Source organism: Chenopodium quinoa, unplaced genomic scaffold (assembly GCF_001683475.1).
Source record: "Chenopodium quinoa cultivar QQ74 unplaced genomic scaffold, ASM168347v1, whole genome shotgun sequence".
NCBI classification, from domain to species: domain Eukaryota; kingdom Viridiplantae; phylum Streptophyta; class Magnoliopsida; order Caryophyllales; family Amaranthaceae; genus Chenopodium; species Chenopodium quinoa.
Genome location: NW_018742204.1, coordinates 20,400,199 through 20,424,509, shown reverse-complemented (window position 1 = coordinate 20,424,509; position 24,311 = coordinate 20,400,199). Strand labels below are relative to the sequence as shown.

Here is a 24,311-nt window from a genome sequence, read left to right as displayed (position 1 = left end):
AGAAGGCTTACGAGGTTGATATCTAACACTCTTTAAGATTAACTAATTGTCCATATCAAAGGGTTCACTCAATATAAAATGACTTGCGAGAATTGGGACAATCTTTAAAGAATGGAGCAAATAACTTTTATGAGTAGATATTTTAAAGATAATTCAGCATATGTTCATTCAAGAAATCTTAATGAATATAACAATACGCATGGATCGATTGTGATTTGTGATTCCCCACTAAACCCTTACCCTCTCTTATCCCAAGTTTTCTGTGCTCTGAAAACCAATGAAGATATTGCAACTCAATACTTTTTATAAACAACTAAAAAATGTGACAATAAATGTAGACAGCGTAAATTTTGTCTTGGGTGAATGAGAATATGATATATTCTGATAGAAAAGCAAAAGAAAGAAAAGGTAAGAATTTCTTATAAATGTATGAAAGTTAAGTTACAGCCTGAGATACTGCAATATTTGGTCATCTAGTAAACTGCAAAATGGAAATGTCAGTGTTTACATGATTCAATGCAAGTTGTCCTATAACCCTCATTTATTTGGCAGTGTTCCACGACAAGTTTAATAAATGTACTACACTGCTACATTGAAATTTAATCCAGGTTCATATTGTGAATGAAAATTTAGATCTATATTATTGTTAGTGTGTGAATTAGTAAATAGATTACAAGACGGAAGGAATCCATTTTCTCTCTCTTTAATAAGCATAATCCCGCCAAATTAAAGACTTGGAAAAATGAAGCTCATCTTCTCTTCCCCTTCCTCCTCTTTACATTCCCTTGGTTTCCTTCATTGCTATCCAAACAAAGGATAGGTCAAAATAGGGAGAGAGGGAAGGGAAAGGATGGGGACAAGGTTTACGTTTGGATAAGAAGTCGGGATAAGGAAAGAGAGGGAGAGGGAAATGAAGGGAAGGAAAAAGACGTATAATCATCATAAAAAAGAAACATCCTAATTAAGATAGAATATCAACTACTCTGAATTACCCATTAACCCAAGGGTATGTTGGATTTCTCAACTCACCACCGGCGGCTTGCCCGTAGAATTCGAAGCACCGTGATAAAGCTCAAAGGGATAATTTGTGATCTTTGATTAGGCTCACGAGACCATCAAAATCACAAATTGACAATACTCTGTTTCAAGTAATGCACCTACTTCACCTAAAACCTTTTACTACCTACTTTTATGCATTTTAATCTACCCAAAAATAACCATACACAAGTTATATAATTGTATCTTGGATTAAGAAATTGGTCCCAAGTTGTGATTCAGCACCAATACTAGGGTAATATTAGAAATATAAAACGTCTTAGTAGTCATTCGTACGCCACAATGGTAAGCCGAAAGCTGTTGAAACTTTGGAGATTAATTATAATACAAAAAAGGATATTTAAGTGTAGATGTCAAACATTCAGCCATAAGCCCATAATACTCCGTACGTAAAGAAGCAATGTGAAATCAGCTTCTTGCTCAAAATATATGGAGATTTACTAAAATCCTGCAGCATAAATCTTAATAGCTTGCAGGTATCACATTTTCGCCTTATATACCAAACTTGTGTGGACTGCAGTTACTTTTAAGCTTAAACAAAAAAAGCAGCAGTTTCAGAAGACTAACATCTGAACAGTCAAAATAATTCAAGTATAGCTCCTTCAACCAGTTACAAATAGAGGTCAGTATCATGAACTCTCTGAAGGAGATACAGGAAAAACAGATTCATGTTCATGAGAATCAATGAATCATGTCTCTATGGAAGTGATTTACGAAGGGAGAGAAAGCAAAAAAACCATAATACTAGCACTTGGTAAGTTGGTATACAACCCACCTTCAGAAAGATTTGGACCCATACCCATTGTCAATGAGTAAACTAGATCATCAAGACTAGATAAAACTGGACAACAGTACAAAATCTTCAACAAGTCATTTGTTAACACACATATATGGCCAAAGTAATTCAGCACTTCTAGTCGTCCTATTAAAATGGATGTGTTTCTACGGCTAGCCGGAATACTGGACTAATCTTCAGATAACAGCAAATCTGATTTATAAACTGCGGAATTTAAATTTACAGAAATGTAACAAATGTTACTCTTGAAGATGAGTCACTCAAATTAATAGATCCAGCACAGATAATTATTCAACTCTCCGTTTCTACCCCTTTAACAAAAAAAAAAAAAAAGCCTCTGTTTTCTTCATGAAAACTAAGTAGAACTCCAGACATGCAAGAACCCCAAACATTACTTCTGAATTCCAATCAGAAAAAAAAAAAGTTTCCTACAATTTTTCTGCAGGCCATTTAAGGGCATAATTAAGGATTCGTTTCATCGTTTGGTTTGATTGAAAACATTATCAAATATCAATAACATGTTTTTCATGGAAAATATTTTGTAAGGAAACACTATTGTAAACAAATTTTCCTTTGTTTCAGTAAATAAAACTTTATACTTAGTAAAAAGGAAAATGGGAGCTATCTGATGAGGATAGCTGGGAGGCAAGAAAAAAGAAGGTAAGTTCCCTATCTTTTATAAAGTATAAATGTTACCCACCTTTGCCAGTTAATATCTGCCTATTGAAAAAATCATTTTCCTAGAAAACATTTTACATCCAATAGAACATTCCCAAATTTCAATATGGATCTACTAAGGACCAAGTTGTTCAACTTTGCCAAGTCCTGCACTTTTAGATAGCATAAACAAAATTGCGATATGGATCTACTAAGGAGTAAGGACCAAGTTCAAGTTTCAAAAATCATAACCCGAATTTTTACATACCATCATTTGGCTGCACATATCAGAGGGAAAGGAGCCACACCCACAGCAAAGATAGCAGAGGGTATCCCTAAATATATTTAGCACTAAAAGGGTACAACATGGTCTTACGAAACATTAATTAATCAATAGCAGATCTCTCAACTATAGTACAACACTATAGTGGCAGAATCAAAGAGGTAGTGATAAAATAGGCAAGTCATCTCATGTAGACATCAAATTTTTTTACCCAAACAACCATTTCCATCCACACTTCCAAGTGGTTGTACTATTTCAGCCTCAGGTTTACATCCAAAACAAGAATGACATTTATAGCATCTCTTCTATCAAGCCAAAACTATAGTAGACAGAAACCAAAGAAATTTTGACCCAAGCCATGGTTGATCAGGGAATAAAACCACTCTAATAGGAGGTACTAAAATGTATGGTATAGGATATGTTCTGAGATCTGTCTCTATTTTCCAATTCCTTAATTATTCACAGGATCTTATTAGCAAGCCTTGACCCCAGCTTTTTGCAAACTTTAGAAAATGCTGAGAAGCTCTCTTATTTGTCTCTTTCCTGAATTCTTCCACGATACCAGTCTCATTGTAATTATTAGTTAAAAATCAGGTAAAGTCCTCAGCGACACTTCTATCATAATGGCTCAAAAAGGAACAACCCAATGAGAATAATAAACTCTTGAAAGCATTTATAACCACCACTTAGGTTAAAAAGTACAGTACATAGTGGAAGATGAATTTACAAATATGAAGAGTAGAAGTCTGATTAGCATGTTTCCCAACTCTTTAGAAGATACAGAGCAGCAATATGCTGAATTTGAAGTGAAAATACAAGACAGCAAAATCCTCCACTCCTTCAACTCACAAGTTATACAAGGCGTCAGATTATGACTACTAAAGCAAAATATACTCAAAATATACCTATTGGAATACTCAGTAACTAAATAATAAATGCCCAAAAGAGAACCACCAAGTTCATAAACAAAACAACAATCAAGCTTTTATCCCAAAGATTTTATCTCTTGTACTCGCCAACCACGATCCTCTCCTTCCCACTCCTACCTATCCAATGTTATATGCTCCTGCAAACCCAACTTCTTCATGTCATCCAAGTCATCAATGGTCTTCCCATGCCTCTTATAAGAACCCCTTGATCCCAACCCTCTACTATACTTACTAATCGATTCTCCATTATTTTATCCAAGATGTCCACAACTCCAATTTTCCTCCTAATATCTTCACTTCTAATTTAATCCTTAGAGGTGTTCCCACATATCCATCCCAACATACACACCTTTGCTACTTTATATTTTTAATATGATCCATCCCGAGCACCCCCAACATTCTAATCCATATAAAAATTTCCCTTTAACATCAAAGATATGCTACTACCACACAATACCCCATTCGTTGCTTCTCATTTGAGCCAACGGGCTATATTTTTAACAATTTCAATACTATCTCAAAAATCAACCCAAGGTACATAAATAACTCGCTTACGGGCACCTCCTTAACATCCAATGTTACTATATCCTCACTTGACCACCTAATTTGCTAAAACTACATTCCATGTACTCAATCTTGCTCCAATTCAATCTAGAGTTTTACACCCCAAAGATTCTAAATTTTGCCTCTATTGCTCTGATTTGGAATTAACCCAACTATAGACCTATAGTCTCATCTGCAAGTTCATAACTAAGTTAAAAGATCCGGGCCCAATAATTATTCAGCAACAGCAGGGTACATTATAACTAATACGAGTACTTTACAATCAATTGTTTAACCCTGACTTTAAATAAAGAATTTTACTGGCTAGGAGATAGATTACCATAACTAGACTAGTCAAATTCGTTGATTATTTTACAGACTTCAGTAAGTAATTTCTGTTCAGGTTAGGTCAGCACTAGCCTAGTGTCAAGCCTGGTAACTTTCTTACTTCAGAGTATATAAAATTAGTTGTCAGGATGTGGCTGGAGCATAAGGCAGTGAAAATAGAAGCCCTATCAGCAAACCCAAAACCATGGGGAAATTCATTGGTTGTACTCCTCAATTTGCACACAGTGTTCCTTTTTTTTCTTTCTAGTAAGCTATACTTAAACCACTTGCATGAAATCAACAACATATTAGATTTTCTTCTCATCTTTGGTTAGATAACCCCTAGTGATGATAATGAATTAGCCCCCACCTTGTAGATAATTGGTCTCATAATGCAACCATATGATCCTATCTAGCTATTTTCTGATTTTTCCCTGCAATGGTTTCTCGTGATGGGATGACTAAGCCTGACGAGAAGCTCAAAAGGACCTAAGCTCATTACATTTCCATCACCCCAGGGCCCATTGCAGAAACCTTGCGATGACTCATGCTAAAGTAGGCTTCTGCTGCTTTCCTTCATTTCTTCTAGTGTCCTAGAGGCTTATAGCTACTAGAAGGCCCTAATATTATGCAGCCTAGCTAATGGGGTGTTTGGTTTCGCATAAAATAAAGATCAAATTATTTTGCAAACCAAAGTCCCCCTCTTTACAAATACCAATTACATTTTCACAGAACAATACTTAAAATTGGGATCATAATCATCATGTACCATATGTGTCACTGTATTAAGTACCATCCAACAAACCATAAAAGAGTTATTACCGACATTGATATATGTATGATGTATACACACTGATTCTAATGTGACATTATGATTCTCAGCCTACAGGCACAAATAATCACGGATCAACCCAATAACCATGGGAGTTGACGACTACAAAAGCGAGTCCAAGCAAAGGCTATATCCAGAAGACAAACAAGGAAACCAAAAGTTCTGGTTCATTGGACTAGTCAGTATCGACCAGGAATATAGGACCATTGACTGAATTAAACTTTACAGAATGGTGTGAAATTGAACTCCAGACAATTTATCTGATGTAGTGAAGTATACTTCTGTTTTAACAAGTATTGTAGTAAAGGACTGCAGTACTCAGATTAAGAAAGCATCCCAACTCTACTTGAGATACAGAGCAGAAGTAAACTAAATATGATGAACACTAAGCACTGTATCTGAGTAGCATTTAAGCAATTCGAACCTACACGAGCTCCTATCATTGTCAGGCAAACCATACTTGTTCAATGATTACAAACAACAAAATTACAAAACCACAATATTCACAAAGGGCAACACATAACAAGAACTTGCAAAATAGATGTAACAAACACGTGCCATTTATTACCATTGCAAAGTTCAAAAAGATTTCTCGTAGAGTAATTTACATACTATTATAAGCCTAGGTAATGTTTGGTTTAAAGACAATCAGCTCTCAACAATCCTGGCTCATATAGTTGATACATACTCAAAATAAGTCTATAAAGCAATTCAAAGCTCGAATTGGTATAAGAGATAAACCTGTTTTTAGACAGCCGAACTCGCGCTCTGAGCTGCTCTTCTAATATACAGGATGTCTACATTACAGATGCCCACATTCAGCCAATCAATTGATCAAACCCTTCAAAGCTCAGTGTTGAGACCATTGAATGCTCTTAATATCAATCCCTTGCTGATACATTTCATAAAGAGGGCTCATCTCTCTCAACTTTTGAACCTGTTTCACAGTCAACTCGACCGCCTTATCAACCTCTTCCTCCGTGGTAAACCTCCCAATCCCGAACCTAATCGAGGTATGAGCCATCTCCTCATCCACCCCAAGCGCCCTCAACACATAACTAGGCTCCAAACTAGCACTAGTACAAGCACTCCCACTCGAAACCGCCACCTCCTTCAACCCCATCAACAAGCTCTCCCCTTCAACAAACCGAAACGACAAGTTCAAATTCCCCGGGTACCGCCTCTCAGCACTACCATTCACAACCACAGCATCCACCTTATCTCTAATCCCCTTCAACAACCTCTCCTGCAACACTTTCGCCCTCTTCCCATCATACTCCATCTCCCTCAACGCCACATCACAAGCAGCCCCGAAACCGACAACCAACGGAGTCGGCACAGTCCCACTCCTTATCCCCCTCTCTTGCCCACCCCCATTCATCTGCGGCTCAACCCGAACCCGAGGCCTCCTCCTAATATACAACGCCCCAACCCCTTTAGGCCCATAAATCTTATGCCCACTCAAACTCATCAAACTCACATTCATCTTCTCCACATCAATCGGCACCTTCCCCAACGCCTGCGCCGCATCCGTATGAAACGCAACATTAAACTCCTTACAAATCTTCCCAATCTCATCAACAGGTTGAATCACTCCAATCTCATTATTCACCATCATAATCGAAACCAACCCAGTATCGGGTCGAATCGCATCCCTCAACTTACCCAAATCAATAAGCCCATCTTTCTCAACAGGAAGATAAGTAACCTCATACCCCTCTTGCTGGAGATGACGGCACGAATCCAATACACACTTGTGCTCCGTCTGAGTAGTGATGACGTGGCGCTTGGTTGTCCGGTGAAAGTGCATAAGCCCTTTAACGGATATGTTGTTGGACTCTGTTGCGCCGGAGGTGAAGATGATTTCCTTGGGTGACGCGTTGATTAGACGCGCCACTTGGGTGCGTGCTGTTTCGACGGCAGCTTCGGATTCCCAACCGTAAAGGTGGGTCCGACTATGGGGGTTGCCGTATTGGGAGATGTAGAAGGGGAGCATGGCGTCGAGGACACGTGGGTCAACCGGAGAGGTTGCTTGCATGTCAAGGTAGAGTGGGCGACCGGAGATTTTGACCCCTTTCATGGAGATGGGTGAGTCTTCTGACGGTGTATCGACGGTGGCGGCGGCGGCGGCGGTGGAGAAGGGGCGGATTAGGGTTTGAGAGATGGGTTGGAGGTTGCGGAGTTTGGAGATTAGATGCTTCGAGAAAGTCATTCTGTGAAATGAAAAGGAGAAATCTCAAAATAAAATTGAAAAACAGGAATTCAAAATCAATTGAATCTCAAACAAATGAAGAACAGAAATCCAGGAAATTGGATTGAAGAGTACCTGGGCGAGAAATGGGGATTGCAAAGAGGAGAGAGAAAGTAAAATTAGGGTTTTGAAATTGGGTTAATTGGGAAGTAATTGAGATAAAATGATAAAATGGAATTTCCTTTGATTAATGGAAGAATAATAGTAGGGTTGAGAAAATGGAGAGAATTAGAGAAATGAGGATGAGAGGGGTTTAAGGGAGGGATTTGGAAGGAAACACCGACTGTTGGGGAGATGTGGTGAGAGGAAGGAAATGTGACCACGAGTTTGATGAGGATGCCACCCAACCCTACAAATCAAACATTTTTTACTTTAATCACCTAAATGTAAGTCAATTAGCGGTTCGTAGAGGCAGATGTACAATAAGCATGGTGCATATTGTACATCCGCTCCCAAAAAAGCACAAAAAGAATATTATATATAGATGTAAAAAACATTTAGCTAGATAAAAAGAACTTTTTTTTTTTTGGCAAATAAAGATTTTTTTACCAAAAAGGTGAAAAATTACAACTTACAAAGGCTAAGCTGTAAACCCAAAACCTATGTGCCACCTTCTAGGAAGGATTCACTAGAGGAATCAGTAACAGACCTTATCTCCTCTCCTAGCCACCTTCTATGAAGAACATTTTAGTTAAGGTGAAAAGAACATATTATAGAATTGTAAAAATTAAAAAAATGAACATAACACTATCTTATAAAGAACGTCATCTTCAACCTTTGTCACATTATTCTCAAATTCAACATCTATATTCAGATTCATTAAATTTTAAAAAGAAAATAAACAATGAATTTTATGATTACAAAATATTCTAATTCAAATCTAAAGTAACACAATTAAAGAAAAATAAATACAAAATTTCATTCAAAATTACCTTCAATCTTTGATTAACAAATCCACATATTCACCTTCAATTCATTAAAAATCACTCCATTAACAAACAATGATTAAAAACACCACGAAACTCGATCTAAATGCTCAGCCATCGTCTTCTATTAGAAGAATTTCTTTTTCTCTATAAATTTTCTATTTCTCTCTCTAAAATTTTTATTCCTCTCTCTAAAAAATTCAAACAAATGATAATTACCAAAACTCTTCATCTATGGGTTAAATAATTCATTTAAAGATTGAAAAGCTAAATGTTCTTTAAAAAATACTATTATGTTTTTTTATTATTATTATTATTGAATAAAAATAATATTCATTACATTATATTATCATGCTCTTTATTAATGGATGTTCTTTAAATATATACAAAGAACATAAAGCTGGATGTTTTTTTTAACAAAAAAAGTTATATGTTCGTTACAAAACAATTATATGTTTATTACAAAACAACCATATTTGATGTTCTTTATAAAATAACTATATATTATTTACAAAACAACTATATGTTCTTTACTGAACAATTATATATTCATTCCGCCTTTTTTTTTTAAAGAAAATCGGATGCACAGAGCATGGTGCATTCGCCTCCATGATAAAAAATTTCAAATGTACTCCGTAGAACAAAAGAACTTTTTTATGGAAAAATATATTTCCAATCTTACCCTTTTAATTAACTATACTCTTTGAAGAGTTTCGACTCAAAAATTATTCTAATCATCATTAAGTATGCATTTTCATTTTTTTTTTACAACTACTTTCATCTTTCTTTAATACAGTGTTAAACCGTTAATATTGATTTATGATATTGATGGAAGATTTTCTCTAAAAGATTAACAGAAGGTAAAAAAATTGCATTATGAACATATTTTTAAGAAACTAGGGCAGCCAACTTGTGTTTAGGAATGACAATATCCATTTATCACATGTGTACATAATTATCACAAGTGTAGCTAAAATCTGGCAGTGTTTGGGTGGATTTAGAAACAGCAAGTACTTTTTTTTTTTTTTTTTTTTTTTTTTTGAAAGAAAGCAGTCAGTGCAATTAATTCAACGAAATATTGTCCAAGAGTACATACGGGGAAACCTCATTTGGAACAAGATTTTCCCACACTTGCTCACGACCACACGGCACTAACCTAGCTAGGTGATGGGCAACAAAATTACCCTCACGCTTTACATGGGACCAAATAATGGAAGAAAAATTCGAACTAACCCCAACAATGTCTTCTAAAATACCATCAACTGCTGCAAATGAGAAGGAATTCTTCTTAATTTTGGAGACTAACTGCACGGAATCAACGAGTACTTTAGTTGTGGACGATTACTATTGTTTTTCATTAACGGGAATAATTATTGTAAATTATTTTTAAGTAGTATTTTAAGCTTCCTATGACATATTGATAACATAAGATGTTGTGTAATAAATTAAATATGGCCTCCATTGAGCATATGAAAAACTTTTTCACATTTATCAATTATCATCTTTATTGCCGGTCAATTATTACTTTTGATTATATGACAACATAAGAAAATGTTGTGAGTGATATAGATCAGAATTGTAGCCTTGTGAACATTAGGCTAACATTTTCAGCGACATTCCAGGCAACTATGACTTCATCCAACTCTTATTCATGTATGCTTTCATTCACATATAAAATCTCTCTTAGCATATAAATTCACACAGAAATAAAATTAATACCTAGAAGGATTCTACTTAAAAATTTCAAATGTACTTATTAAAGCAGCCCATAGGACATCCACCCACCAAGTCTAGTCCAACCATAAACCAAAAACTTGTTAATGTCCAATGAACCCCAAAAATTAAGTCAATACATGAGGATTATACAATTGCAAATGAGCTCTAACAAAACCACTTAATTTTGGTAATACCTACTATAGTTTGTAATTAATAGCAACTGGAAACTTGTTGATAATAACCTCAATCTTTACACAAAAAATGTGAATGCTCACTATGATTCGTACTACAATAGTAGGGGTAAAACTTAAAATTATTAAATAGCATAATAATATTATAAAGATATGACCAATTGGAAACTTATTAAACAAATGAGTAATAATTGAAGACTCTAACTTCTAACGTAGGTAGGATATATATGGAGGTTTGAGTAACTAAAGACCAATTTGCATCTGCCATGGATGGAAGACCCTCCATTATTTTAGGTCTTCTTAAATAAACCGGACCTCCAACATAATTGTGACGCCGCTTCATTTTTAACTGCCGTGGTAAATTGAAAAAGCTCAAGAGTATCCCGTACTTCAATGCCTCAATGGAGATGGAGATGAGAGAAAAAGTTTTAAAAAATGCTCAAGAGTAACCATACTTCAATGGAGAAGATGAACAGAGATGGAGAAGAAAGAAAGCTCTAACTAATTAACGAGTAAGGAAATGTAACGTGTGGCAGGAAAAAGTGTAGGAAGGATTAGAAAGAATTAACGATAAGGGTAAAAAGGTAAATAAATATTTTGAAGGGCATAATAGTTCGTTCACTATTCATAAGAGTCATTTTCTACTTTTTATAAAGTAGGGATTTCTGGGCCTCTAAGCTAACTATTGGATGAAAATTCCAGGGCTCTAAGGTGCCTATCAGATTAAATTTTCGGGCTCTAAGGTTCCTACCGGATGAAATTTCCGAGGCTCTAAGCCACCTACCAGATGATATTTCGGGACTTTAAGCTACCTACCAGAAGAAATTGAACGGCTTATAGACGAAATTGACCACTTAGGCCATGGTCAATTTTGACCGCTAACAATCGTTTATGGTGGGTTTGAAACATGACTAGCAGTTTTTGGTGCCTGTTGGGGAGGGGTTGTCGGTTTTGGGATGGGAGAAAGGGAGGGGGCGAAGTTTCCAGTGGCTGGGGCTAGGAACGTGGGTGTCGGAGGGGGGCAGTGGTGGCGACTGCTAGCCGGCGATAAGGGTAGGGTGGAGGGGTTAGTTTTTAGGGATTTTTTTATTTTTCTTTTTTTAAACCAATAATATGGCGACACATGGCATAATGGACTCAACTTAACTAAATTTCCGACGGAAACTATTAAGTAGAGGTAAAATCTATTTCAGTGGTGTTAAAATAATTTATTTTGTTAATAGTGTTAAAAATCATTTTGATGTTTTTTTTGGAGTTAAAACTCAAATTTTCTTAAACATAATTTTTAAATATACGAACATTGCAAAGTTCTCCGGCATGAAATCAAATTCAAGTGATAAACAATTAAGTAGCATACAATATTTAAAAAAGATAACTTCTCACTTTGCAAATTGCGGACTTTTAAGCATTTTTCGAGATGAGACATGAAAAAGATAGAGAAAATAAACCTATGGACCCACAAGATCAATAGAAAGAGTTTATTAACTAAAAAGAAAAGTAATACAACCAATTTAAAATGTTTATGTTATGATGAAATAGATGCAACTAAAAAAAACCATCACAAGAAAAATCCCATTCGTCTCTAACAATAGCAATAGGGACATGCTGAAACTTGTGGCAATCAAGACCATTTGGACGTTGACATCTTTTTCTCAACCCTGGACATCCTCCGATAGTGAGTTTATTTAGGGAGGTGATCTTGCGAAGGGCTTCTGGTAGATATGTCAATTTGGGACAGTTATACAATGAAAAATCTTCAAGAGAGCACAGACAGCTTATCCATTCCGGTATTTCCCTCAGTTCTTCATTACTTGTTAGTTCCAGATAACGGAGGTTCGTCAAATGTTGAAGACCACTCGGAAGACCCACCATTTTAGGAAGTCCATCCAAAACCAAAGAGCGAAGATTAGTTTTGAAGGCTTTCCATGGCATCATCTTTCTGCCATCTTCATCTCCCTCTCCACTTGGCGTTTGTAGTTCATTTACTGATAATAGATCAAGCTCTGAACAACTCCTAAACGCCAAATTTTCCAATCCAGTTAGATGTTCTAGGCCTTGAGATATGCTTCTCAAGTTATTACATTCGCAGAAACTCAAATGTCGGAGTGAATAAGACAGAGTTGCAAACGTTTCTATGAGACTTTTAGTGTTCACCAGCTTGTGATCGTTGTGGACAGCTAGCGAAGAAAGCTGGTTCAGACATTGTTTAGGGAGGGGCATAAGTTGGTCTTCCACATTATCGATCCTCAGCTCCTTCAACTTCAAATCAGCCCTTCCCGAACCAGAACAAGATGCGGTTATTGTTGCAATCTTCAATACTGAGAGCCTCTCATTGGAGGCTTTTAGATTCAAAACCTCCACTTTTGGACAAAGTGGCAGGAATTTCATTTCTGGACATTTTTCTATAAACAATTTTGAGAGATTACAAAATTATATGGAATGATCATATTGTTTGCCTGCCCCAACTAATTCAGATGACGATGTATTTTCCGAATCATTTGTACTCCCAAGTGCTTCTACTCCGAGTCCTTTCCACCATCCTTTCAGATTTTTCATTTTATACAACCACAGTACTTCAAGAGATGGGAAGAATGGAGTTTTGATCCCTTGCGATTTTGATGATGATGAGGAAATGTCACATACACCATCCTCCATATACTCAACACTATCCATACACATAAGTCTAAGATGCTTCAAGAAACGCAGTTGACTAAATAAAGGGACCTGTTGACAACTACATTCATAGAGTACAATTTCAACCAAATTTGGAAGACTAATACACAAATCACCTTTCCTTGCCCAGCTCGGGAGCTTCTGACCCTTGTAGTTTTCAAAACACAGACTCCTTAAACTAGAATGCGGTTTGAGGCCCTCCAGCACAGCTTCATCATGATTACAATATTTATCTGCTTCTTTTAGAATGCGGAATGTTTCTTGAAAGCTTATTGTCAATTTAATCAGCCCCTGTTTCTTAGTCAGGTCTGCTTCCATTGCTTCTTGTAGCATGTTCATATCAAAATCTCTGCATATCTTTATGCACAGCTCACCTCTCAAGTTATTGAGTTCCTTTAGATCACTCAATTTAGCCGTACTGTTGGGCTTGTTCCATAACTCTGCAGAATGCTCATAATTTACTATAAAAAAAGGAAGCCTATTCAGCAATGTAAATCTTGCTAACCCTGATGGCATGTGATTCAAATTGTCACATTCAGCCACATCAAGCCTCCTCAACTTAGCAAGTTTTCTAATATCTTTAGGTAGTGTTCTAAGCTGAGAACAACAATTTAGATTTAGTGTTTCCAAATTCTGAAGGTTTGTGATAGTTTCAGGGTGTTTTTCAATATCTGTTCTTGATAAATTGAGGAATCTCAAGTGAATAAGCTTACCAATTGAACTGGGCAAACTCTTAAGGTCCAGGTGATGTAGATCCAACACCCGCAAGCAACTAAATCTTCTCATTAACTGTCGGCAAACTGATTTGCTTAAGGGAGACCCATCACTTGATTGCTCAGGCAAAAGAAACGTACGCAGCAGCTTCAAATTAAGCATGTTAGTTGGAATTGGAATTTTCCATAACGAGGTCAAACGATAAGCTAAGGACAAGTGGAGGATTTTGTCATCAAAGTCACTTTCTGCAAACATTCCAACCTTGCACTTGACTCCAGCCACTTCTTGAGCAAGATCATGCATCAAGTCGTGCATTTTGCAGCTTGTAATAGCCCCCCATTCATTTCTGGTTATATCTTGAAAAAAGCCCCTTTGTAGCAAAGTTTGAAAATAGTCCTCTGCAGCTTCATCTATACTTTGGTTTTCATTGAATTCTGGAGTAATGAAACCCTCTGCCATCCAAAGATCTATTAACAATTCTTTGTCCAACTCAGTATCTTTTGGAAACAAAGAGCAATAAGCGAAACAATTTTTCAATGGCGACCATAAGTGATGGTAGCTGAGCCTAAGAATACTCATAATATCACATTGGCTCTCAGGTATTTTTGCAAGACTTACATCCTTGATTGACAACCACTTCCTCTCCTCCTTGCCATAAAGCAGACTGCCTATGGTTCTTATGGCCAAAGGGAGTCTCCCACACTTCTCAACAATCTCCTCGCCTACCTCCACTAATCGTGGATTTTGTTGAGATTCTTCATTGTATGCCGTCTTTTTAAATAATTCCCAAGACCTTTCCTCTGATAGACCTTGTAATTCATGAGGAGGAAAAGTGCTCATTATTTCAGCCACCTCACTTGATCGAGTAGTTACCACGATTTTACTTCCCTTTCTACCAACCTTCAAATAAGCTCTTAGCTTGAGCCATTTCTCACGATTATTATTCCACACGTCATCTAGGACAAGAAAGTATTTTTTCTCACCCAAAATTCCCCGCAATCGACCTTGTAGCTGTTCCATATCTAACTCCGGTATCTCTGTGTTGGTTGCAGACCTGAGGATCTTCTTAGTGATTTCCTGAATATCAAAGTCCTCTGAAACACAGGCCCATAATCTCATCTCAAAGTACTCCTTAACTTGAGGATCGTTATATATGAGTTGAGCTAAAGTGGTCTTCCCCATGCCACCCATTCCCACAATTGGGATGACAGGAAGCATCTCTTCTCTCTGCTCGTGGTCGACGCCAGTGGAAGATGAAGCAAGCAGCACACCTAAGATGAGTTTCTTATCATCATCTCTACCAATAACTTCTTCAACATGAACATAAGAATCTGTCTGAACTCTCATAGTTCTGTTCATTACTCTTCCTCCCTCATGAGAGCAGGGTACAAAGTTAAACTGTGTACCATCACTGACTATATCAGCAAGCTTTTCCCGAATTGATTTAATCTTTTTGGAAACACGAAAGGCAAATATCATCTGATTGTAGCGGGATAAGAAAGTTTGTACCTCTCGAGTCACTTTGTTTCCACCCAAGAGCTGCTTGCGGGATGCTATAGTGTGGAACTCATCGAACAAGTCATCAGCTTCATAGACAACAGTGGTAAGCCTCTGAAGCCAACCACGAACAGCATGGCTATCAGGGAGATTGTCAGCTTGCCTCGCTTCAGCATCCAACAGCACATCCTTAAGGGTGTTGATGGTATCCTTGAGCTTATCGAGCCGAGACTTGAAGCCCCAAGCCGAGGCAATCTCTGCAAGGGCCTCAGATTCCAAACTCTTCAGGACTTCCTGTGCAATGCCAAACAATACTGCTTCAGCCATATTTCTCTCTTTGTAATTGTAAGTAGTTTTCTCTTACCAAAAAATGCAAGATGTGACTTTGTTAATGATACCACTACTGTTAATGATACACTGGCCAAGTGAGTAATTAAAACAAAATTACTTTATGTAAAGATTGGAGACATCTTTCATTTTACTACATTTTATTATCAATTTTTTTTAATCATTTTTCACACCTTTGATTATTGGTTTCCTCTTAGTCAATCAATCGGATCCTTAATATGCCAGCTAGCAGTCAAGCACCATTAACAGGAATTATTAATACTTAAAAGGGCAATTAACGATAGAAAACCGTGCATTTTCATCGATTAAAACAAGATTCTCTTAATCACGTTATCAAACCACCCAAAAAAACACCACAATGGTTTGGGTCATTGCTAATTAAAAAGGATCAACAGTGAAAGAGAAGCAAAAGAGCATCTATCCCAAGTACAAGACAAACACTACTACTACAGTCATTGGAAAATCCGATAAAAGTATGCAAGATGATTATTATTACTGGGGAAATAATTATATCACAAATACTCCCTCCATATTATAATTATATACATACTAAAATAAATGCGTTATTTCAAAAATTTATATTGTAATTGAAAAAAAAAAAAAAGGAAAAGGCAAAAAAAATCTCTTACAGACATATGATCGAACACCTTGAGAGCATGTTTAAGGAACAACGACTGTAGCGGAGATGCTGTGAGAGGAAGAAAATGTGACCCACGAGTTTGATGGAGATGTCACCCAAGTTGACAAGTACCCAACCCTACAAAATTACAAATTAAACATTTTTGTAAAATTAAAATTTATTAATTAATAATTGGGTTTAATAGTGGTCGGATTAACTTCTAAATTACGAATTTATGCATCATAAAATTTGACATGGGTAAGCCGTAAGCATAGTACATTAGTACTGCTTACTTTGGTTACTACAGTACGGAGTATAATAGTTTCGTCTTTCATTATATTTAAAAGGATTTTTTTTTTTAAACACGATTTAAAAGGACTTTTTTGTCATAAATAATCTAATAAAACCCAAATTATTGAGAAACTACCGAGTAAAAATTATAAAAAATTACATAATACTTCGTACAAGATTAAATGTTGTAAAATACAATCAGATTTCCATAATTGACCAAATTTTTCGATGTTGACTCACCTCAAACATTTTTGTATAATCTCAATCGCAACTTACATATTAGAGCAAACATTACCCAAATCTAAACATCGATGAAGATATTCAAATTTAAAATTTTTAGAGATCGGAAATTCTCTTTGATACTAAAAAAAAACTTTTAGTAATCGTGAATTATTAGAATATTAATGATACGTTTTAATTAAAATCTTACTATATATAAAAAAAAAAAAAAAAAAAAAAAACCCTTCCCCCACAAGGCACCACCCATCCCCTGCCAGCCTGCCCCCGGCGCCGCTACTGAACCCTTCTCTCCCTATCCCAACCCCCCTTCCCCAAAACCCCCCTACCTCCCCCACGAAACACCTTAAAACCAATCCCCAACCCCTCACCCATCCTTAAAACCCTAACCAGACCAGACCTAACAAGGATGGAAAGAGGTCTGGTGTCATGGTGGGGGTTACAAAGGTAGAGGGGCTGGTTTTAGGTGGGGTTTTCATGGGGGAGGGAAGGGGTTTCGGGGAGAGGGGGTTAAGAGGGAAAAAAAAAAAAGAATCAATGCTCCATATGGGACTTCGGCTGTAATTTGTAATCACAACTTCACTCTTTTTTAGATACACTCCTTGGTTTGACAAACTTTACAAAATGTCAACCAACAAGAGGGGACAATTCTGGTATATATTCAAGAACAATGAATACTATGGTAAGATAAGAATGCTGAATGCGTATTAAGTATTGACCATATTTTATTTGAAGAATTACAGTCAAAAGGCATGTCCAAATCACAAAAGACCAATACCCACCCACAAACTGTCCGTACATTCATCTCGACAAAGAATTTTGAGTGCTTGAGCACTATGAAAAACATTGAAGTAGGAAATTCGTCTTCCAAAGACGAGATTGATCCAATGACAATAACATGAAACAGGAAGAGAAAAACAGAATGATTAATGATGTTCCTTCACCTCAAAGAGCCCATCAGGTCCTGAAAACCAAAAAAGACGGTCAGAAAGGCTTATAAGGAGCAAAGACATCAAGTATATGGCATAGCAAAGATTTTCACAAGGGGCATGCACAAGTGTGAAGACAATTGATCAAATCCATGCTAATTCACTTGTATGTTTACAATAACTAAATGTTTCCCATTCAAATGTATATAAATTCAAAAATTTTAGTAGATGAAATAATATCTATCTATAACTTTTTTTTATTTATGATCAATAGGAAACAAAAAAAAAAGAAAGAAAAAGAATGCAACTAATATTGACATTGAAGAAAGTGGAGCTAGAGCCAAAAAGACATGGTAGTTCAGGATAAGAAAAGAAAGGCCTGTAACCAAAACAAAAAATTAAAGGCAGATATAAAATCAGACTTCAAAACTACGTGGTTCAGGGTTGCTAAAAACAAAACTTCACCACACATAGATGTCAATAAAGGATGCAGTAACAAACAAACAAAAAAATCATTATGAAAAAATGATGTTGTAGACTTGGCTCGGATTGGTGATTTCCTAACACAACTATAGCTGTACATTATAATAGTGATAATTAGCTATCAAATATGTCAACCCTGCAAAATATAAACAGGGGCTATCCTAAATCATAACATAAATAATATAAGCCAGTCTTCACCCATAAAACAGCCATGAGAGATTCATGTGGACTTGGATCCAGATAATTCCTTGTAACGACTCTAACAAGTATTACCTATCAACCATGATCAGAGTAGTGATTCGTAAATTTATTATAACCAATACGACAACTGTTGTCTCTAAATCTTGATATAGTATACAGGGCATATTCCTGTACTATATCAGAGATAGGAGTGAACCATTTGATTGTAGTTTGTCCAGGAAAAGGGGTTGACTTTATGGAGTTAACCAACAATTGAAAAATGTCTTCAAATAAGTAATGCCACATGAGAATAAGGCAATGTATGTAACAAACATAAACAGACCTCCTGTGTACAAATAAAAACGCCAGTATACCGAAATACATGAGACAGACTTAACAAGGTCGCCAACAAGTTGGTTAAGAGGAATTAATAGGGTAAAGAAAAATAGACTGAAATGAAAAAGGTTGGAAACTCATGTTTGATATGGGGTATTAACTAATGCATAAGATAGGTTTAGAAATTTTTTTCAAAAAAAAAAAGGGATAATAAGAAAAGCAAATCAACAAAAGCGTCATTCAACTTTCCTATCGAAATTGCAAAAATTTTACTTCTAAGTTTGTTCATCTCTAATTGACAACCAAATAAACAATTCCTCTCGAATCATACTAATCAATGATAGACGTTATATTTATCTCCGCTTCATACGAGTATTTCTAAATCCCCCCCCCCAAAAAAAAAAAAATAATTCACATTCCTTCAAAAGATCTTAAGCAACCCAAAACCCTATAGAGAAGAAACAAAATGAAAATGCCAAATTTACATGGCACAAAATACCGAAAAATCATTAGTGAAATATAATTTAAATGAAACCATACCCCATGGGAACTCCTTGTTGCGAATGTGCATGTAAGGGTATGCCTGCAAACAATTCACATTAAACAAAAATGAGATACTATATATGAAGTACTTCGTATCAACATAAAGATATGTAGATGATCAAGCAAACGCCATTTTTCAACTAGTGTCCTCCGTTACAAGTTATGTGCAACGATTACACATTTTCCCTCTCTGCATTATGTCAAATCGTTGCACATAACTTGTAACGGAGGTAGCATAAAATTTTACAAATGAAGTAAAACAATGCATATAATTAAAAAAGATGCACACACCAAGCACATCATCTTCATGATCTCGTATGATCCGCCACATCAACTCAATTACTTATGACGAAAACACAAACATAAACAACAGAAAGTGGGGGAAATGCAACGATCCCCTCCCCCAAAGTGCTCTTAGTAGATATATGGTGCTCTCCTTTCCACTAGGCTAAATTTAGAATTGTGTATCAAATCTCCACTGGTCATAGTTAGCTAAGGAGCAAGTAATTTCTAAAAGTCTCAAGCTAATATCTTGACCATTGGATGGGAATTAAGATTAAGAATTAATCCGCTCAAACAAGCTAATTTAGCTGATAAAAGGATGAAAAATGATATTCCATAACAAACTATGAATTATTTATTGACAAATGAAACACATTTAAATAAAAAGCTAGTGGTTAGCATTAGCCAAAAAGTGCAATAAACATAGAAGCATTTCCTTTACTTGTGCTTTTAAAAACAAGAAACCTAAAGTACTAATGAGCATAGACACCAACCATCACGGAATGATCGAAAATTCATACGATCAATTTAACAGATGCATAATTTAGCATCATAGCCAAAAAAACAACACTCAATCCAATGCAATTGACAACAAATGGGACAAATGAGCAAAACAACAGGGAAAAATAAGTAATGTAAAACTTAAATAGAACTTACAGGAGGCTCTGGGAAGTGATGATGAGGCTTGGAAAGTTGGTAGATTGCCAAGGTTGTGCAACTAATTATTCCAAGGTAAGTAATTTTCTCCCATTTTGATGCCTCTTTAGCCTCGTCTTCAAATAAATACATACAAAACAAACACAATCAACACCCATTTTCCAGAAAATAAAACACATGCAAACGAAAATCAAATACCCCCAATTCTATTGAAATTATAAAACTTCAATGCCCAAAACAAAATGAAACCCTAATTGATTAAATTAAATAATCGAACATGAGAAAATCGTAATTCAGATTTATGTATATCGTAAAATCATAAAAGGGTATTTAAATCAAAGCAAAAAATTTGTGAATTTCAGGGTCAAATCTGTAAGGGAAAAAAGATTAAGAGAGAGAAATTTACAGGCAACATCGTGGTGGGCAGAAGAAGAGAAGGGGCGCTTGGAAAGATCGGAGGAACGACCAGCACGGATGGCGGATTGAACGCCGGATCTGAGTTTAGCAAGAGTCATCGCCATGGTTGCTTCTCTCTACTTTCTCTCTCTAAATTTTCCTTTTTCTTCTTATGAATAAAACTGGGAAAATGAAATTGGAGTTTGCGAACCTAATTGTAATTTCCAGAATTCCAGGTTGAAGGATCCGAATCTGTTCGGGTGTTCTATCTTTTGGTGAATATGGGCTGGGCTAAATAGTTTAGCAAGCTTCTTATTTTAGTTGTTGAAAGGTGGCCTCGACACCAGGTATATATTTATGGTACCTTGTTCAAAAATGAACATTTACTATAAAAAAATGAAGATTTTCTAACTTCACATATTTTACAATAACAAGATAAGCAATATTTGTTGACTTGTATTTCAATTGCGATATTTGTGGTTCTTTTATAGTATGAGATTATATAATTTTAGTCATTAGTGTTAGTGTTCCTACTGCAAATTTTGTACCGCGTAACACTATGTACAAGTATGGTTTTTTTTGGCTATTTTTGTATATCTAAATTATACGTTTCTGATTTAACGTAAGGGATTTGGTGCGTTATAGTTATATTGTGTCTAAAATAGACAAGAAAAAGCTTCTAGCCGTATCTAGCACACGTGTAGTTAGATTTCATGCTGAAAAGAAAGTACTATATGAATAGGTAATTATACTTACAATAAAGAATTATTTATAGCTAATTATACTTATTAGTGGAATATGAAAAGGGACATTTGACTGTGGGTATGTAATACAAAGTATATTTTTTTTTTTTGGGAGAGTCAAATCTTGAACGGTACTGTTCAGTCCTGTTCATCTTCTGCCCTTTGTTCCTTCTATACTCTGTCTCTGTCTTGGTTGAAGGGAATGGGAAGTTTGAATAGTACTGCTAGCTCCGGCAAAGGTTTTACACCACCTGTCTGGAAGCCGATCTCTAATAAGTCAGAAGATGAAAATATTGCTAGTTTTCTTTCTTACTGTGCGGATGTTAAAGAGAAAATGAACAGGTACCTTGAATTATTACAGCAAGGGAGACGAAACAGAAGGGGGAAGGTGCAAGAAGGCGAACACAACAATAAGAGGAAGAGGGAAGTGGAGCATGATGGGCAACAATCGAAAGTGATTGTTATTGAAATTGACAGTGAGCAAGACAAAGATGAAATTCAGGGAGTAGCTGAGCCTTCTGAAGAGGATAAGACTGAGGAAGATCGTGGTAGTGGTGAAGAGGATGAGACCGACGAAGATGATGAGAGTGATGAAGAGTCAAAAAGTAGTTTGATTTCTGACTCAAATAACGAAGATGACGAAGATTATGTTCCGGAATCATCTGAACTACTTGAATCAGATAGTGGTCATGATCGCAGTGATTACTCTGATGCTGATAATGATAGCGGTTTTGATTCTGATTCTGGCAATTATTATGCTGGAGATCAGGAGTCAAGTGAAGATTCCGACATGTGTCGAAGGAGAAGTCCATAATTGGCTAGTAGTAGAGTGCCTTTTGCTTTTATAGGTGCTTTTTGTCTTTTACTTTTGAAGTGATAATATGTGGGTAGGGCTTTGTATTTAGGGTTCTTTTGATGTTAAACCTAAGAAGTAAACTATTATGGTAGAATGCTAAGGTATTTGTAGGTATAAAGATAGTCTGCTAAATTGTAATTAAACAATGTATCAAGCCATGAAGTATATATATAATGCTTGAGTTTCTTTTGGTATTTTGAATTATAATTTTTTGCCGTTTTTTCTGTTGAATATGTTGTTTATTGCTTATGACTATAATTGGCTATGCTGTATACTTGGTTGGTATTGATAAGTGGTTTAGGAGAATGACTAATGTTGTCTTATGAGAATTTAACTCATGACTATAATTGACTATGTTGTATGAAGCCACATACTCATAAGCACACATAGAATTTAGCTTATGGCTATAATTGGTTAAGCTGTATGAAGCCATGCAGTATATATGTAATGCTTGTGTCTAATCATGTAATTAAATTGTAATGTAGCTAACAATGTAATGCTTGTGTCTATTGTGAACATGTATTTATAAGGTCTTAACACAAGTGCTATTTGCACCTATAAGCAAGACTACTTTAAAGGGTTTGCAATGTTTTCATATTTATATTTGGTTTTTTTATTTATTCAATGGTTGTAGAACTCTATGAATAGTTAAATTCTATGTGTGATTATGAGGATGTGGAAATTTAATGCAATAGGCTGCATGGATAAAGAATCTACAATAGCTCTTGTTGTCTTGTTGTGCATTGTTGAGTAATGCTTCTGCATTTTGTAATGATTGGGAATCTAAAGGTTGGAAGGAATCTGAGTATAATTATAGCATACAGTGGTTCACATGCATACAGTTACTATGGAGGTAGTGCTTATTATATGGTGCCTGTGCTTGGGTAAAATGTGTATAAAATAGGTTGTGGTTTATTGTAAATGGTAGTATCCATTCATTTGCTATGGTAAGTTGACAGGAGTGTGTTTTACACGTTAGCTTTGCTATTGTTCTATGCTTTTTTTCGCTTTATAACTAAACATGTTTTGCTGCTATATTAGGAAACTAACAATGCTTTATTGAAATGGATTCTCTGTATTGAGGAAGATCATCTGACATCAGTGGTATGTGCGCTTTGTATTGTTAAGTGTTGTTGTTATACTGTTATGTTGATTCTTATATGATTATCATGTTGGCTTTGTATGTTTAGGAAATCCCTGATTGATTCAATCATGTTCTGGTAAATGAAGGTGAAGAATGCATAGTATTTCGTGGTACGAAAGGGCTATCATGGAAGATCAGTATTATGAGGTTTACTAATAGTAATGGAATTACTGTTATGCGTATGGATAGAGGTTGGGGAAACTTTATATCTGATAATGATATTGTGGTTGGAGATACAGTAATAATATACTTCAAAGGACATGGTATATTTCATACCAGAATATTTGCTCCTCATGGTCATGAAAAAACACATCCACATGAAGTAATTACAAGGGCTGCTAGATCTGAGAGGATTCTCCCATTGAGCAATTCAGAGCTTGATGTTCATTTATCTCTAATGCAGCAAAGATGTTCATACCCAGCATTTAAATGTAGATTTCGTACACCATATATTAGGGAAGGAAGTCTTGTATGTGATTTTTCCCATTTCCTTACTTTATAGGTATAGTTGTATATACTTTGTATGAGGCTTACTTTCCTGTAAATTATATTCTGTGCAGATTGTCCCTGTGTCGTTTGCAAGTATTTATCTGCAACAGATGCAACCTTGCAGTGTTGTTTTGATTCGCCATCGACTGAAGCAATGGTGTGCAGAATTGCATATAGCCAAGCAAGGGAATGTAATTGTTGTTTGCTCGTTGAGAAATGGTGTTAGTATGTTTTATGAGGATCAGTGTATTATCAATGGTGTAGGGGCATTAGTTGTTTATCGTCAAGGATATCCTCTTTTATTTGAATTTCTTCTTGCACCAAATTAAGCGTTGCTGGTTATCTAGCCCGTAATGAAGCTGTTCTAGGTGTAGTAAAGCGTAGCTA

At 35.9% G+C, this 24,311-nt stretch overlaps 4 protein-coding genes across 4 annotated transcripts; 1 reads left to right on the top strand and 3 right to left on the bottom strand.

The window, feature by feature from the left end:
- Window positions 1-5,965: 5,965 nt before the first annotated feature.
- On the bottom strand, window positions 5,966-8,033 carry LOC110722424 (cysteine desulfurase, mitochondrial-like). Its single transcript, XM_021901696.1, has 2 exons — window positions 7,750-8,033; window positions 5,966-7,636 (listed from the first exon to the last, which is right to left on the bottom strand). Exon 2 carries the CDS (start codon window positions 7,633-7,635, stop codon window positions 6,274-6,276), a length of 1,362 nt encoding a protein of 453 aa, XP_021757388.1. The 5' UTR covers window position 7,636; window positions 7,750-8,033; the 3' UTR covers window positions 5,966-6,273.
- A 2,373-nt stretch (window positions 8,034-10,406) lies between these two features.
- Window positions 10,407-15,914, bottom strand: LOC110722416 (disease resistance protein RGA2-like). The gene is given in 1 exon segment (XM_021901684.1): window positions 10,407-15,914. A coding segment is annotated over 1 exon segment (3,666 nt). The 5' UTR covers window positions 15,719-15,914; the 3' UTR covers window positions 10,407-12,052.
- A 1,655-nt stretch (window positions 15,915-17,569) lies between these two features.
- On the bottom strand, window positions 17,570-20,909 carry LOC110722407 (cytochrome c oxidase subunit 6a, mitochondrial-like). Its single transcript, XM_021901675.1, has 4 exons — window positions 20,703-20,909; window positions 20,297-20,412; window positions 19,355-19,397; window positions 17,570-17,850 (listed from the first exon to the last, which is right to left on the bottom strand). The coding sequence occupies exons 1-4, from the start codon at window positions 20,815-20,817 to the stop codon at window positions 17,813-17,815; spliced, it is 312 nt and encodes a 103-aa protein (XP_021757367.1). The 5' UTR covers window positions 20,818-20,909; the 3' UTR covers window positions 17,570-17,812.
- A 728-nt stretch (window positions 20,910-21,637) lies between these two features.
- On the top strand, window positions 21,638-22,249 carry LOC110685138 (clumping factor B-like). The gene has a single exon (XM_021861628.1). It carries the CDS (start codon window positions 21,638-21,640, stop codon window positions 22,247-22,249), a length of 612 nt encoding a protein of 203 aa, XP_021717320.1.
- The last annotated feature ends 2,062 nt before the right edge of the window (window positions 22,250-24,311 follow it).

Excerpts from the sequence above, each read along its gene's own strand:
- LOC110722424 (XM_021901696.1), bottom strand. The coding sequence starts at position 7,635 with ATGACTTTCTCGAAGCATCTAATCTCCAAACTCCGCAACCTCCAACCC.
- LOC110722407 (XM_021901675.1), bottom strand. The coding sequence starts at position 20,817 with ATGGCGATGACTCTTGCTAAACTCAGATCCGGCGTTCAATCCGCCATC. Across the intron at positions 20,413-20,702 it reads TGCCCACCACGATGTTGCCT|ACGAGGCTAAAGAGGCATCA; the intron begins GTAAATTTCTCT and ends ATTTATTTGAAG. Across the intron at positions 17,851-19,354 it reads CAACAAGGAGTTCCCATGGG|GACCTGATGGGCTCTTTGAG; the intron begins GTATGGTTTCAT and ends TTTGGTTTTCAG.
- LOC110685138 (XM_021861628.1), top strand. The coding sequence starts at position 21,638 with ATGGGAAGTTTGAATAGTACTGCTAGCTCCGGCAAAGGTTTTACACCA.